General features: G+C 40.9%; 1 protein-coding gene across 2 annotated transcripts in view; it reads right to left on the bottom strand.

Annotated features, from left to right (window-relative positions):
• Nucleotides 1–16,711, bottom strand: part of Csmd1 (CUB and Sushi multiple domains 1) — a 1,596,844-nt gene that overhangs the window by 78,041 nt on the left and 1,502,092 nt on the right. For both annotated transcript variants that reach the window (XM_052751771.1, XM_052751770.1), the window contains exons 48-49: nt 14,021–14,167; nt 10,837–11,025 (exon numbers count right to left, since the gene is read on the bottom strand). In XM_052751771.1, coding sequence (XP_052607731.1) covers nt 10,837–11,025; nt 14,021–14,167 — 336 coding nt within the window. The remainder of the gene's footprint in view (nt 1–10,836; nt 11,026–14,020; nt 14,168–16,711) is intronic.

The following is a 16,711-nucleotide window of genomic DNA, read 5'->3' on the forward strand; positions in this document are numbered from 1 at the left end:
GCACCAGGTGTGTGCCTGGTGCCCGAGAGGCCAGAAGAGGTTACCAGATCCAATAGAACTGGAGTGGTAGACAGTTATAAGCCATCATGTGAGTGCAAGGGATTGAACCTGAGTCCTCCTGAAGAGCCGCTTAACTCTGGGTGTTCTTAACTGCTGAGATCTCTCTCCAGCCCCACTGAGCACAATTTAAAGACAATTAACTTTGAAAGACATGATAAATTCTCAAAACCACTGCCCTTGATATTTGTCTACATTTTAATAAAATAACAATTAGGGAATATAACATGGCAAATTCCATGTTATATATTTCCAAAATTCGAAAGGCTATTGTGAATGACAGTAAATTGAAAAAGACTCATGTAGAAAGGAATGTTCCCATACTCTACTCCGTATTTCCTAATGGCTGTTACTTGCAAATCATGCTTTTTTTTCAGAAAAGCTTTACTGATTCTTTTAGAAAATATAATTGTCATTCCTTGAAAGTACACAGAATGAATTTAAGCCACTAACTTAGGAACTCAATGATGGGCACTAGCAGCAGTCTAGCTTAGTTTCAGAACAAAGGAATGAAACTCTTCATTGTGTTTTTCCCATATCTGGAGGAATAAGCATCTAGAAAGGGACAATTCAAACAAGAGTCTACTCTGATTTTACTAAAATCATGTCTTAAGGCTACACCACTGCTCACTTCTCCGGTGAGTCAGGCCCAGTGGGAAAAAAAGAGCAGATGTTGTCAGGCCAGAAGAGCATTCCCAGGATGTTGAGGGAAGACATAATGTTGGCAGTCTCAATTCATAAACCAAAGCAGTAGACGTCTACCAGAAAACAAAAGCAACAGAGGAAATGGAAAAAACTGCAGTTACACATGTATACAGTGATGGACAGATGACAGTTAGATAGATGCATGAATGCACAAATGAACAGATAAATAGATGATATATAGATTAAATAGGTGATGATGATAGATATACAGTAGGTAGATATTGGGTAAATGGATAAACATATGATCCATAGTGGGTAGATAAATAGATGACAGATAAATAAATAATGTTAGATAGATAGATAGATAGATAGATAGATAGATAGATAGATAGATAGATAGTTGAAAAGTAGGAGACAATAGATACATGGGTAAATAGATGGTAATAGATGATTGATAGGTAATCAATAGATGGAATCAACACATAGATAGATGGGCACAGTGGTTAGGTGTGTGAATGAGTGATTGATGAATAAATAGATGGATAGGAAGGTAGAGGGGAGGCAGGTAGGAAGACCAATACCTTCAAAGCTTCTCATGAAGAAATCTACAGCTGAATTAAAATATAATGACACAGTTGAAAAGTCATACTCACTGGTGACAGAAAAGTAACAGAAATAGCCGGGCGGTGGTGGCGCACGCCTTTAGTCCCAGCATTCGGGAGGCAGAGCCAGGCGGATCTCTGTGAGTTCGAGGTCAGCCTGGTCTCCAAAGCGAGTTCCAGGAAAAGGCGCAAAGCTACACAGAGAAACCCTGTCTCTAAAAACCAAAAAAAAAAAAAAAAAAAAAAAAGACTGGTCATTATGTCACTCAAAGCCTGTGTGTGTTTGCCTACTATACGTATGTGCATCACATGTGTGCAATGTCTGTGGAGCCCAGAAGACGACCTGGGATCCCTTGGAACTGGAGTTACAGAAGATTGTGAGCTTTCATGTAGGTGCTAGGAGCTAAAGTCATGTCCTTCGTAAGAGCAGCCAGTGCTCTTAACCACTGGCCCATCTCTCTAGCCCCTAATTATAAAATCTTAACATAGATACTTTATAATACTAGTCCTATGATTTAGGTGTGTTTTCTTTCCATTATTTAATTAACTGCAGTGGTATGAGTTATCCAGTCCTTACACTAAGAGTGTAAGTCCTTCCAATCATCTTCATTTTACAAGGCACACTCAAATCCTGAATGCATTACCCTAATACAAGCTTAGGTGACTTCAAAGCAGCGTTGACCCTAAATTCCTAGTGCTGAATTTTGCTCCTTCACCTATGGCACAGTTCTTCCCTGTTACAAATAAGACAGTAAAATAGGTCACCATCTCTCTTACCCTAATCTTCTTCATGGGTGCCTAAGTTCCACATTCCCTGATTGTCATATTCTCTATGCAAACCTGAGCTGAAAGCTTGCTACCGGGACCTTATGGTACTTGCCGAAGAACTTCAGATCAACTCCTTTGACTTATGAAGCAGAGTTTTCTGATTTTCATTCATTAATTTAAAAATGATATTGGTAATGGCTTCACTCTTTGTCATTTATGTCTTAAAACATGGGGAAATATGACTTTTCCTATGGATATCAAGCTTCCTATTTTGATCATTTCCTGGGCAGTCACTTCAGCCCCTGTTAATGTTTAGGTTAATTAAGCTCCATATCTCTGAGCGGTAAATTTTCAACTTTATTTTACTATGAGTGTGCTCTTCTTTAATGTCATTTTCCTATGTGTTCTTGTGCTCAGGATAATTGTTGATTTCATCTAACTCTTTGCCGGTCATTGTGTGTGTTGATCAACAGTTAGTCTGAATCTCAGAGTTAATGCCCCTTTCTCTGTGTGTATTTATATATGAAAAATGAGCAGCTTTTACATTACCTATTTGTATTTATTTCTGCTGTTGCCTGTTCTTAGGAAACTGTTTATTAAAGGTTGCTAGTCCACGCCCATCCTGGCTAAAATACAGACATTGAGTTCATTAGCATACACACATGAGACAAAGAAAAACTGCAAAGAATAAACATCTGAAAATCTAAACAACAGTTAGGTTTACTTAGAACTTTGAAAAGCAAGAGCAGAAGGTTTTTAAAGCAATCTCCCAGGCATTCTCTACCTTCCATTCTCTCAGCTCTACCTAAAAGAGAAGGAGGTAAAAACATCAAAACACTGTGACTCAGACAAAGCAGACAGCCAGCAAACCCACCTCTGGTAAAGTACTCAGAAACAATTGGCTAGCAAAGCCACTCCCAAATGTGTGCCTTCCACTGGAGATGTGCAGAAACCTCCATGTTACAGGCTCGCATTGTGGCACTAATGAAATCAGATGTTATCAGAATCCCCCTGAAGTTCTGCTTCTCGACTCCTGTTCCCATGTCTGATGTGAAAAATTGCTCAGGACTTCAAAACAGATTTTGAGGGCTGCTAAACAATGCCCACCTGTGTGCCAGGCAAGCCCGATGTACAACATTATGCCAGAAGGTACCCATATAGCTCACTGCACATGTAAAACTTACCCTAGAATCCATAGTGGGGAAACATTCTTTCTCAAAAATCATTTCCTCTTTCTCCTGTTATCCTGAAAGTTAGGTATTTTCCCCCCTGGGGTCAAAAGTTTACAAAGTCTATGAATTTGAGTGGAAAAGCAGGGCCAAGAATCAGGTGTTGGCAGATTTTACATTTTCATGTGTGAATTTTTAATATAAATGTGGGATGTAAGCATTAACACAAGTCTAAATGTCTCAGGGAGCATGTCTCAGCAGTTCAACTTTATAGTGATTGTAAATGAACCTGTGAAATTTTTCTGGACAATGCTAGTAGCATTTGGATTTTTTTCTTTCAAAAAGTAAGTTAATTTCCTATTGGTTGTAACTGAATTGCATGTGTACCCTTTTTTATCACAGAGTAGATTTCAGCCAGTCACTGTACTTTTTTAATCATGTTGTCCTACAGACACACACACACACACACACACACACACACTTTTGTTTTTTTTCTGTCTTCCATACTGTTTCTATAAGCGTGCTATTGAACTATATTAAACTACGAAAAATACAAATAAACAGTTGGCCTTGATCTATTTATCTTGCTAAGGTTCTAGACTCCATATCTTCTTTTGAGGAAAGCATAGTTTGATGCAGGATGCCACGTGTCAATCAGAACCTTTCAGGTGCCAAGATATCTAGGGCTAAACTGAATCCCAGGATCCCATGGGCCCTGCTGATAAGCATGCCTGTACCTCTGTAATGATTACAAATGGGAAATCATCACCATGGCCTGGTTTCAAGCTGCTTCCTCCCAAAAGCACCACATATGTTAGAAACCACATTGACAAAAGCCCTTGTTGACACCAAGAACCACATCCATTTATTTGAAAGCTCGGGTTGATGGTCACTGGGGTCCAAGCATTGTGTTACCACTGTGGCATCAACAGTAAGACAGAAGCTCTGCATTTGGAAAGCAGAGAGTCTCCCAAAGGGGCTAACACAAGTCCTCCACACCAACTCCATCCTGAGCTTGGGAGCCTGTAGAGCACAATCACCAAGGGATCCACTGAGTTAGAATTTTAAATTCTCCTTAAAAAAAAAAGATAAACTTAATTATTTTAAAAAGTCTTGCACCCTAGAGGGTCACATGGATCACCTGGGAAAGGGAAATAGATGAGATCTCCTGAGTAAACTGGGAGTAGTGGGGGCAATGGAGAGCAGGGGATGGGGGATGAGAACACAAGAGAAGAGGATGTTCGAGCTGGAACAGGGACAGAGTAGGAGATCAATGAAAGAGATATCTTGACAGAGGGAGATATCATGGGGATAGGAAGAAACCTGGTGCTAGGGAAGTTCTTAGGAATCCACAAGGATGGCCCCAGCTTAGAATAATAGCAATAGTGGAGAGGGTGCCCGAACTGGCTTACCCCAGTAATCAGATCAGTGAATACCCTAACTGTCATCATAGAGTCTTTCTCCAGTAACTGATGGAAGCAGATGCAGATATCCGCAGTCAAACACCAGACTGAGCTCCAGGAGTCCAGTCAAAGAGAGAGAAGAGGGATTTTATGAGCAAGGGGTATCAAGATCATGATGGGGAAACCTACAGAGACAACCAAACAAAACTAGTGGGAACTCATGAACTTTAGATCAACAGCTGTGGAGTCTCCATGAGACTGGACTAGGCCCTCTGCAGTTGTGTAGCTTGATCTGCTTAAGGGGCCCCCTCACAGCAGGATCTATCCCTGGTGCATAAGCTGGCTTTTTGGAGCCCATTACCTATGGTGGGTCACCTTGCACAGCCTTGATGCAGGGGAGGAGCTTGGACCTGCCTCAACTGAATATAACAGGCTCTGCTGACTCCCCATGGAGGCCTTACCTTTTCAGAGGAGGGAATGGGGGGTGGGTTGGGGGGTAAGGGCTGCGGGGGAGCTGAAGCAGGGAAGAGAAGGGGAAATCTGTGGTTAGTATGTAAAATGAATAAAAATTTTCTTAATAAAGAAAAAAAGTCTTGCAAATAAATAAAAACATTATATATCAAAATTAATCAGAATTTGAATTTTCCTTTCCTTTGTTGTCGTGGTTTATTTGTTGTTTGTTGTTTTGTTTAGGTAGCCCTTGTTATCCTGGAAGTCACTATGTGAACCAGACTCTCCTCGAACTCCCAGAGATCTGGTGGCCTCTGCCTCCTCAATGATGGGATTAAAGGTGTGTGACTCCATATCTGTTGGCCCTGAATTTTCCTTTTCAACAAGTATTCAGCATAGTTTTTGTAAACATTGGAAGATTAAGATTCCCCTGATCAAGAAGACATGGAAAGACCCAAGGGTAAGAAATAAGTCACAGATGTTGAGATGGAATACAGGATCCCAGAGTAAACCCTGGAGAGAGAGGATGGACTGTAGTGGGGATGTGATGAGTTGAAATGAAGAGAATGTTTCTTCACATCACCATGGCATAGTCAGATGGAAAACACACATGTGACAAAGCACACGCTTGCTTATGTAGAAATATTTGTATAGATATCTACATCCCCTCATCCTCCTGACAGTGTCAGGGGAAGCCGCAGGTTTCCACAGGGACAATGTCTGGTAAGATGCCTTGTCCTGACACCCTATCACATCCAGTTCTCTGCAAACACTGGACAGCTTGCTTGTCTTAAATGTTTCAACTTTCAACCCTTCAAAACTCTTCCCAAGCCAGCTCCCTGAGTACCCCACACTCATTCCTAGGTACCCAACAGGGTTTGTTCCTCAGTCACCTGTGGGGCTGTCACCCATTCATGTCCCAGTATAACAATTTCTTCTAGAGGGTGTGGCATTTGTGAACTGTCAGTGTTGCAAGTAAAGACTGCACTGTCCCTTTAATGGAAAGCCATCAATAATTCTGCATCCTATTTACCCAGGCTTTTGATTGTCTCCACCTTGGTCTTTTATTGAATTCAAAGGCATCCTTATCAAAGTCCTGCATACTAGAACAAAAGTTCTGAGATACTCTTCTCTCTTTCCTGTCCAAGCCACTCCCCACCCTTTCCCATCTCAGAAATGGACGACAAATGCCAGGTCCTTTCACTAGCTTTTACACTATTATATACATGCTATATAACATGCTTATACCCCCATGGCAAGCCCTGGTGATACATCATAGAATTTTCTTTCATGCAAGCGACACAGCTGATGTCTGTGGCCAGTCTCAACCTGGGGGACTCATAACCTTCTTGTGATAAAACCTTCCTCTGCAACACTTCGTCCAGCTACATTATGGGAAATGAATTTGCACATACACCCTTGCTATTACTTTAATCGTGAGCCACATTTTGTAGTACTAGGTCTGCACTAAGCAAGGACAGGGGAGATGGATTATTTAATGTGTCACAAGACACAGGGAAATGATGCCCCCTTGGAGAAAAGCCTGGCATAGGGTGAGTGATAGAGCTGTGCTTGGAAGTATGACCTCAGCTCGACTGACTACTCCTATCACTCCAAAGGCTGTCAGACACAAACTCATTAGTCAGAACCAGTCTGCAGCTGACTTGTTCACAGCTCATACACCAAAAAGGATGGAAAAATTAAGGACGAATACAACAGGACAGACACTATAGGGTCCGAGAAGACAGGATTTATTATCTGATCCCCACCGAAAGCATTCAGACCATACAGTCTATTGCCACGAGGAAGAGGAAGCTGCTACCTGCTCAGCTCCTTTAGTGTGTTGACTTTAGACAAGGCAGAAAGTGCTCACTGAAAACCCAATGACAACAATAAGTATGTGTTGGCATCATATGGGAGCTCCTTTTTCAGCAGGGACCTATTAGCATGTGCTGTGGAAGGACTTTATGCCAACATGTTCATTTACTACTTCAAACAAAACAAGTGAGGGAGTGTCTGTTCTGGTACTATAGATCATGAAGCCACTGTCAGGCCAGAACCCCTGCAGGTCCACATCCTTAGAAAGCCTCCCTCACTAAATCATGGGAATAACACACTTGTCTCAAACTTGTAAGATGAGTTGGCTCCATCCTGATCCAAGGCCAATGGAATGAACCACACTTCACAGTTTGCTTGATGGCATTTGGAAGTCTGGATTAAATAGGCCTTATGTACTCACATGTTTGCAGTTTAGAGTATGGCTCACATACTGCCTACAATCTATCTTCACACACACATACACACATACATACACACACACACACACACACACACACACACACACGGGGCTGGTGAGGTACATACTCATAGAACCCCAAGTCATCATGTGTAATTTTGCATTTAAATTTTCACTAACTTCTATATAAATCTACATCTCTAGAGCTACTGAGTTACTCTCAGGATAGAGGAGTTTTATAGAAGTAAATTTGCAGATGAAAATGAAGTCAAGGGTCACAATTAAGCCATGTGATTCATGTCCATAAGTACAAAATGCTATGACTTAATAAATACACCAATTAATTAATCAATTAATTAATGCTCTAGGGCTTCAAATATAATTCCTTAGCTTTTGAAAGGATGCTTTGTTATTAATTTTTTTAAAGGTGAAGATCCTGGGCCTTCAGGAAGATGCTAGCTCTGGAAACAGGCAGTGTTTGGGAGACTGAGGTCATGGAGGTCACTGATTCTCAGATGTTCACAGTCAGGTCTCCTTGGATAGCATCATCCTTAGGTACTTACTCATATTCACACACTTAAAGAGCAGCACATGTAGAGCTTTAAAAAATACAGCTCTCACCCATCCATGTTTTTGGCTTCCTCCACAGCCTTTCAGACACAATGAGCTAATATAGAAGTTCATTGAGATACATAGACTTTGGGTCTGGTTCATTTCAATGTGTGTTTTTAAAAGCAATGTTTAAACAAATGAGAATTGAAAAGTATACCATGACTTATTAAAGATATGAAGTCATTAACTGCTCAAGGACATTAATGTACTCTCAAGGTCAAACTCTTTCATTCTACTGACTAGAGGAATCACTCCAATCAAAGACGGTCTGTTCTTCAGATTTCTCCATCTTTGAATAAACTAAGCTCTGACAACAGACAACAGTGGCCTATGTCTTAAAGGCTTGATTTTAAGAACAAAAGCTTAATTGTGCAGTTTACACGGGCAAGATCGTTTTTTCCTACTTTGTTGCCCATGGAAACGCTTGCAAAGTGCAAGTAGACAACAAACGGAGGCGACCCCCGTACCAAAGCTCCAGCTCACACAGGGCTCCGAGCATGAGTTTTCAAATAAACAGCTGTGTGGGCACTGCACTGTTCAACAGGGGCAGCTTGAAAGCGTGCTCTGTGATGCTCCCATTTAACTGCATCTCCGAGATAGTGCAGGAAATCTCAGCTCCCGCGCAGGCTGCTCCTCAAGATGAAGATCAGTGTATTGATAATGAAACAGCTGCTTGGCAGAGTTTCTTGCTCTGAGGCAGGAAATGAAGGCTGCAGGACAGGAGATATGCCTGGCTTTATCAAGGAGGATAAAAAACCAAGACAGCTTTGCTGAGGGAAATCATTTAAAAGGTCAAGCTAAGAGAGAAAAACAATCCTTACTTCTCAGAAGCCCATAGACTACATCTGGCCTGATGCTTCTGCCCGTCCCAGACCGTCAGGATGGAAACAAAGTGAGCCACTTGTTAAAGACAAACCATCAGGGACAAGGCTGGGTCCAGCCCTGCCATGTGGGATCCCAGGATCCAGAGTGAGCCTGGAGCAAGCACCCTGTGAATAATCACCTTCCAGTCTCAGTGACATTAGCTACCTTCCCATCCTACTGGAAGGTATAGTGTACCTCTGTGCTTAAGCCTTTCAATAATTCTGAAACCAACTGTCAAAACTCCCATTTTACAGAACCGGAAAGGTATAAGGTCACTAAGTGTTCTTTTGACACCAAGAAACCTAGACTTCCCCATGTCTCCTAGACTCCTCATCCAAGTAACATTCCTACCAACGTACCTGATTCACTAAGACCAGAACCAAAGCCAAGCCAATGAAAACAGCCAAAGATCCTGGCACCAAATCAATCATCTTAAGGGAATTATGTGATTTCAAATACATGCCTTAGGAAGCCACACATATATTCCCTTGTTTAAATTTGCTGAGTGGACAAGTGTCCAGCTGAGTGACCTCAGTGCCACTTCATGCACTGACAGTCATAAAGCAAATAAACGTTATTTTTCCTTGTCAAAGCAGCCACCTTTGGAAGGAAACCTTTAACGCTTTTATTAGGACAAGCTACTGGAAGCTACTTAATGTTTATCTTTTATTAAAGAAGAACTTCTAGAGGTGAAAGCATAAACCAAGGTAAGGTTCTGATAACGGTGGATGTGATTAAAGACAGACAAACATGACGTGCATCGGTTACTCCTTCATATAGCAGTTGTAGAAAACTGAAAAGCTCATGTAGAAGGGAAATGAGGCAGCTGGTTTCAAGATTCATTCATATCTTATCACTGACTGATGTTCAGACGCTGAGCAACTTCATTGTGAATATCAACCTCAAGACAAAACTGAAAATTTGGCCACCTTGATCCCTTGAGTCTAAATTAAAACGCTTTACATGAAAACTTAGTTTCTATGCATCTGTTAGATAAAATTTTAAAAAATGGAATATGGAAATCAACATTTATAAGCCCTAGATTAAAATAGTCAAAGAAAAAAATTGTAGCTTAAAGGAAAAGTGTTTAAAATGAAGAAGCAAGTTTTTTTTTTTTTGAGGGGGTAGGGTTATTTTGAAATCATACAATGATCAGGAAAAGTTATTTTGAATGTTAATGGGATAATAACCTTTTTTAAAAAAATTCAAGATAAAGAGCACGTTATAATTAGAATAACTGTAGCCACAGCCTAGGGATTGCTGTTCATTTTCTGAATTCAGGCAGTGCAGATTCACGGGAACCTTCTGCAAATGTTAGCAATGTTTGCCTTATCAATGGGAAGCTTAACTGTACCGTCATAAACCTACTGTGATGGCAAGTCTCAGCTGTCAACCTGACTGGATTTACAATCCCAAGGAGGCACATACACTGGGTGTGTCAGGCAAGAGGACTTGCAGGGAGGATTGACTCAGGGAGTAAGACCCTCCTGAATTTGAGTGCCCGCCCCCCTCATGATTTGGAAGCCTGGACTGATCGAAAAATGGAGACAGGTCAAAGGTAGCTGAGCACCAAGTATTCCCTTCTTCCCTTCTCTCTGCATCTTTGTCCAGAGATGTGAGCAAGCAGTTTTGACCTCTTACCATCACAGCCTAGAGCCAGCAAACCATCTTGCCGGGATGGACCGTACCCTCGGACCATGAGCTGAAATAAGTGTTCCTTTTTTTTTTTTTTTTTTTGAGCCTGTCTTGGAACTCGCTCTGTAGACCAGGCTGGCCTTGAACTCACAGAGATCCACCTGGCTCTGCCACCCGAGTGCTGGGATTAAAGGTGTGCGCCACCACCACCTGGCCAAGTGTTCCCTTCCTAAGGTGCGCTTTATCCGATATTTGTCACAGACATGAGCAAAGCAACCATGACACCAAGTTCTTTTTCTCATCAGCTCTCATGCGCAATCTCTTCAATTTCTGGAGAACAATTAAAATCAGAACAATGAATGGAATCCTGGCTTGGGTGGGAAGCCATCTCTTACCCTGGCAAAGTGGTGTGATCGAGTCCCACTGGTACACGCCCCCTGGGTTCCGCTGGCAGGTGGCATTGCTGTGGCCAATCATTCGATATCCAGGCTTGCAGAAGTAATGTACCTTGCTCCCCACTGCTCCCGTGGTTTTGTTTAAAATGCCACCGTTCTTCAGTGTAGAGGTAAGGCTGCAGTAAGGAGCTGGGACACAGGAACAGACACAAGCAGTTTACAAACCGTCGTGCCGCCAACAAACTATCTCTAGAAGCTGGGAAATGAGCAGCAAGCGCAATCTTTTAAAATAAGAATCTCAAAGCCCCACAAGGTTTTCTTGTAAATCTCAGGGACCTGATGCTGTGATTCAGCACTACGTAGGATGCTGACTTCAGCATGGCCAGAAAGTGGCAGATTTTCACAGTGGGCTCCCCATGAGGTACCCTCAGGCTGCCTCTCCTAAAGACAAGGGTGAGAAGTGATAGGGCATTTCTTAGGGCACTACATCTGCAACAAAAACATTCTCTACATTTTCAGAAAGGAATGATTAGAACAAAGACAACAGGCATTGAACATTTTTTGCAACCAAGACATAAAGTTTTATTTAGTGACCTGATGGACCGTGCTATGATATAGACATGAAACTTCTTTTATAATACATGAAATTTGAATAAAAAATATCTTTGCTCAAATGTAGAAAATGTAGAACTTCAAGTTACAAAAATCTGTGTTAGCAATGAAAGTACCCTCTTTGTTGGGAGACGTTTTTAAACTGATAGATGGCATCAGGCTTTATTTATTTTTTAAAATTTTTTATATGTGTGAGTGTTTTGCCTGCATGTATGTCTATGTACTGTGTGTGTTTGGTACACTTGGAGTCTAGAAGGGGGAGTCAGTTACCCTGGGACTAGAGTTGCAAATGGTTATAAGCCACCATGTGGATGCTGGGAAACAAACCTGGGTCCTCTACAAGATCAGTGTGTGTCCTTTGTTGACAAGCCATCTCTCCAGATTCCTAGGATTAGTATAATATATATACACACACACACACACACACACACACACACACACATATATATATATATATATATATATATAATTTTTATGGGCCTGAGTATATGTATGTATATCACATGCAGGCAGAAGCCCTCAGTGATTTGAACTCAAAAACTGGAGTTACAGGCAGCTGTGAGTCTAAGGTGCTCTGGGAACCAAACCAGGATCCTCTACAAGAGTCCGAAGTACTCTTAACACAGTAATTTCTCCAGTCCCAACAGGTATTAGTTTTAAAGCCACACTCTGATGCATACATTTGGATGAGTGAAAGGTCCTATATTCTATTTACGTATTTCATGAAACACAGCTATTTTGTCTTTACTAATCTGTTTTACTGTATTGTATAATTCCATGAATGTCCATCAATAAGTGAAAGTAATAATACAGTGAGAGTTCAGTGCTAGAAACCCCCAGTTCCTTTTCTGAACAACCCACTTTCCCATCACATAGTGCAAAGCCCAGGCCTGTATTGGGAAGATCTACAGCATGTGTCTCAGGCAAATGTAATGGGCAGATGTGTAGGATGTGGTCATGTGGACTATATATTATGGGCTGGAGCACAGTAGCCCACCTCTTGATGAATTCCTAACAGACAACAGAGTCTCTCTGAATTTTAAGGGAAAATCTGTGTTTATGTATATTACACAGATCATACGCATGAGTGTATATGCATTACGTATATACATATTAATACATGATACATGCAGGTACATCTCCATGAAAAAGACATATCATTTCATGGCCTCCCTCCTGATGTGGCTGGATTAAAGAGTCTGTTGCCCCATGGATGGAAATATACCTTGGAAGATAGAGGTTATGTCTTTCATATCAGCGAGCTAAATAAATCACCACATATGATATGAGATATATTCTATTCACCATGACCTCCTCTTCACTAGTCACTTCTGCACATGGAAATAAACTCAAACAGGCTAAAAAGTCTGATCATCCTTTCTTCAGAACAAGGGTGCTAATCCAATCCCTACTCAGATGCTGTCTGTGAAACTGTCGTGAGAATGGTTTTTATCACAGTTTCAAGGGAAGAATGTCTGAATCCCCTGCCCATTGTCCCCACACCACATCCCGTGTCCATGTCACCACACACCCCCTGCCCATTGTCCCCACACATATCCTGCCCATTGTCCCACAGCACATCTTCTGCTCAGTGTCCTCACACCATATTCCCTGGCCATGTCACCACAACTCAAGTTTCAAAATCTGGCTGCTAGAGAGGTTTTCTAATCTCTTTTAATGAGAGATGGCTGGAAACTCCCAGCCCCCAACACTCACCTTGCTCCTCCAAGGTTGATCTCTGCCCTGAAAACACAAATCACCAGTGGGAAGAAAAGCCCTTCAAAAGACCCTGCAACTAATATGCTAGATGGTATCTTTCCAAGGAAGACACAGCTCCAAGACTTTCCCACTTCCTGCCGATTGAGAGGAACTTAGAGGTTGCGCTTCATCACTAAACTGTTCCCAGGAATTAACCTTCCTGTGCTCTCAGCGGGTAACAGAAACACTGGTGTATGTCAGATCACATTGAAGATTGTACATGGCATTTAGCATTCCATTAATGTGCTTGAAGATTCCATCAATTTAACACAAAGAACAACTTAAAGACAATGATTAAAGAATATCAATTAAAGATAAAATAACTCAGATTTTGATATGGAAATACACATATATGTACCCTAAATGTAAATGTTCATACAAAATATAGACTAGTATATAAAGTGTATGCATGCTGTAATGATAAAGAAATATATAGAATGCAATACAGATAAAGTAACATGCTAGGGACAACAGCCAATTACTGTTTTTGCCATTTATGACAATCTAACTATCTCTCATTTTTTCCCAATGTTAATGCTAATTTTGACTACATTACTGTAATTTGAAGGAAATGTCTTTGTTGTCTATGGTATAAAATTTTAATATTTACCCTCTCATCAAGACATTTTAAAATATTAATCAAGTTTGCTAATTAGTTTGGGACTCTCACTCAGATTAATTCTCCACTATGTTCTCCCTCTTGCTGGCCATTAATTGCCAGAAGTCAGATCTACACCATAACCTATACCTATTGTTAATGACGACACGTGGTACTGAAAACCCTTTCAGTTAACGTCCAGGCCGTACTAGTCACCTGCATAGCGGATCTTGAATCCTTTCTTGCTGGTTGCATGGTCCGTAGACCAGCGGAGGTATAGATGGTTACTTCTGCTGGTGAAATTGGATTGTTCCGTGTGGTTCCCACTTAAGACCACTAACAGAGGACTTTGCCCAGAAGAACCTAAATAAAACAGAAAAACAAAACATTTAGATGTGAGTGCCTACAAAATGCAGATCACTCATAGCTGTTGAGTAAATATATGTACAATATATAGCTATTTATTTCCAAAGTTAACAATAAAATTCAAATGAAAATAACAACATATGCACTACATAATTAAGAAAAAACATCTTGGGGAGGGGAATCAAGTACATAAGTACTAATGACATACTCTGGAAATGAGTCAAATACATCAATGAAACAGTGGCATTTGAAAATGTGAACATAATTTTATCATTACAACTTACAATATACTGCAGATGTGGAAAACCAAAAGTTTCTTGCAATGTCAGTGGAGTATAAGTTAAGTCAATCACTTTGGTGAACAACTTGGTGATACATAGTAAAATTGAAGCTTTAATTCATCAACTCTAGCACAGAGGTACAGAAGTTTTTTATATAGCAAACATGTATATTCCAATATTATTGCTCATGATAAACTTTGGAGCCAAACTTTAAGTGCTGGAAATATCACAAGGAGAAATTAAATTTATATAGTACCCAAAATAAATAAAGTGAACATATGTATATCCATATAGGTAAATCCAAGCGTAGCATAAAAGTGTCTAAAAGCATCCATTTGTAGATTAATATCACAGTGATTAAAAAATTCAAATGTGTTCAACATAAGAAACACACGTGCAGAGAGTGACTGGGTGGGTGGATGGGTGAGTAGGTGGATTGATAAATGGGTGGATGGATGGATGGGTGGATGGATGGATGGATAGATGGACAGATGGGTTGGTAGGCGAGTAGATAAATTGATAAATAGATGGGTGGATGGATATATAGTTTGGTGGGTGGGTGGATGGATGGATGGATGGATGGACAGATGAGTAGAGAGATGAGGAATTAACTATAGGAACATTCACAACATTGGCCCACTTAACTCTTTCTTTGGGCTACTAGTCTCCACAGTAGAGCTAGAAGGGGACATGTGCATCAGTGGACATCCTAAATGATTCTCTGGGCCTCATTTAATTACAAGAGCAAGGCCCAGTAAGTGTGAAAATCAGCTAAAAGTTACGGTTGACATATATTTTTATTCTGTGTATTCAAAAGTTTTCAAAATGTTTATACAGCAAAGTTATTAAACATCCAGTGTAACTTCTTATGACTGCATCTTCACATCACTTGGGAGAAAAATCATTGTGTAGAAACAGGAGTTCTATTCAGCTCCCTTTCTATTAGTGGATGCAACAGCATTGCCTTATCTTAAAAATATTACTGGCTTTTCTGCATTTCACAAGTTCACACATGGAAAATGTGTAAGAGAATTGGTGAATGAGCCTCCTGTGACTCTTCATAATCTAAAGTTATCAGGGCGAGTGACACCCACCTTTGAATCACACACAGAATTTCCATTTGTGGGAAAATACTGACAAATCACAGCTTCACTTCCTCTTACTCCCAAACCATTTCTAGCGACTTTCCCCAAATGAAACTGTGCAAGGCTCTGTTGGACTCTGCACAAACATGCATTCAATTCCTGTTTCCAATAACTCAGAAAAAGACTGCCCCTGGATATGTGCTCTACATAGAGAGAGCTCAGCTGAAATGAGTTTGCAGGGGTGGGCCTGAACCCAGCCTGAATGGTGTATGACAAGAAGAAAAGATTGGCACATAGACATGCAGAGAACAAGCACATGATGGCCACAGCAAGACAACACATCTGCGGCTAAGGAGAAGCTCAGAGACATCAGCTTTCCTACACTTGGATCCTCAATTCTCATTCTCCAGGTCTGAGAGAATATTCTCCATCACAGGGACTTGGTTATAGCAATTGCAAGAACATGGGAGGAAAAACAAGTATAAACAGGGGTGGAAGTTGGTATGGAGGGTCCCCAGAAAGGATTCTTCTTTTTATGAAAGATAAGGCTCCTATGATTGTTTGCAAGTGACCTGCCTACTACCTACAGAAGGGTGACCCCACTTTATATGGAAGAGGGCAGAGGTGTGAGCTGTGTGGTATCTGCTCATGGCTGTTCAACAAGATCGTGTGCCCTCTGAAACAAAATGCCGCTAGGAAATTATCCTGAGTTCGCCATACTTTAAATGTCATTTTTTTACTGACAGAATGCAAGAGTGCATTTTCAAGAGCTGCTAATCTCCCGTCAAACCCCTTACTAGTCTCCATCTGCTCTCTGTCTACATCATAGTGAGCATGCCTCTACCTAGCATGCATCAAAAATAGCTCAGAAAGGAGAGGTGCAGGTCCATTTCCCAGGACAGCCAATGATGCAGTCTCAGCAGCCAACCATGACAGGAATTCAGACACCATTCTTCTCTGAGTCTATGATGATGAAAAAAGAAATGTGGAAAAGCTACCCTTGAGCTATAGAGAGTAATATACTCTGAGCAAATGGTGCTCACAGCCAGTGTGTTCAAGGCTGAGCTGCTCAGCTCACCAAGTATAAAACAACACCTGTGTCATTCAAATAAGATAGGAATGATGTGTAGTGCAGAAAAAAAAAATGCCATCACTTACAGAAGTTCTCCACACAG

This window comes from Peromyscus californicus, unplaced genomic scaffold, assembly GCF_007827085.1.
Source record: "Peromyscus californicus insignis strain IS unplaced genomic scaffold, ASM782708v3 Scaffold_23__1_contigs__length_62951481, whole genome shotgun sequence".
Taxonomy (NCBI): Eukaryota; Metazoa; Chordata; class Mammalia; order Rodentia; family Cricetidae; genus Peromyscus; species Peromyscus californicus.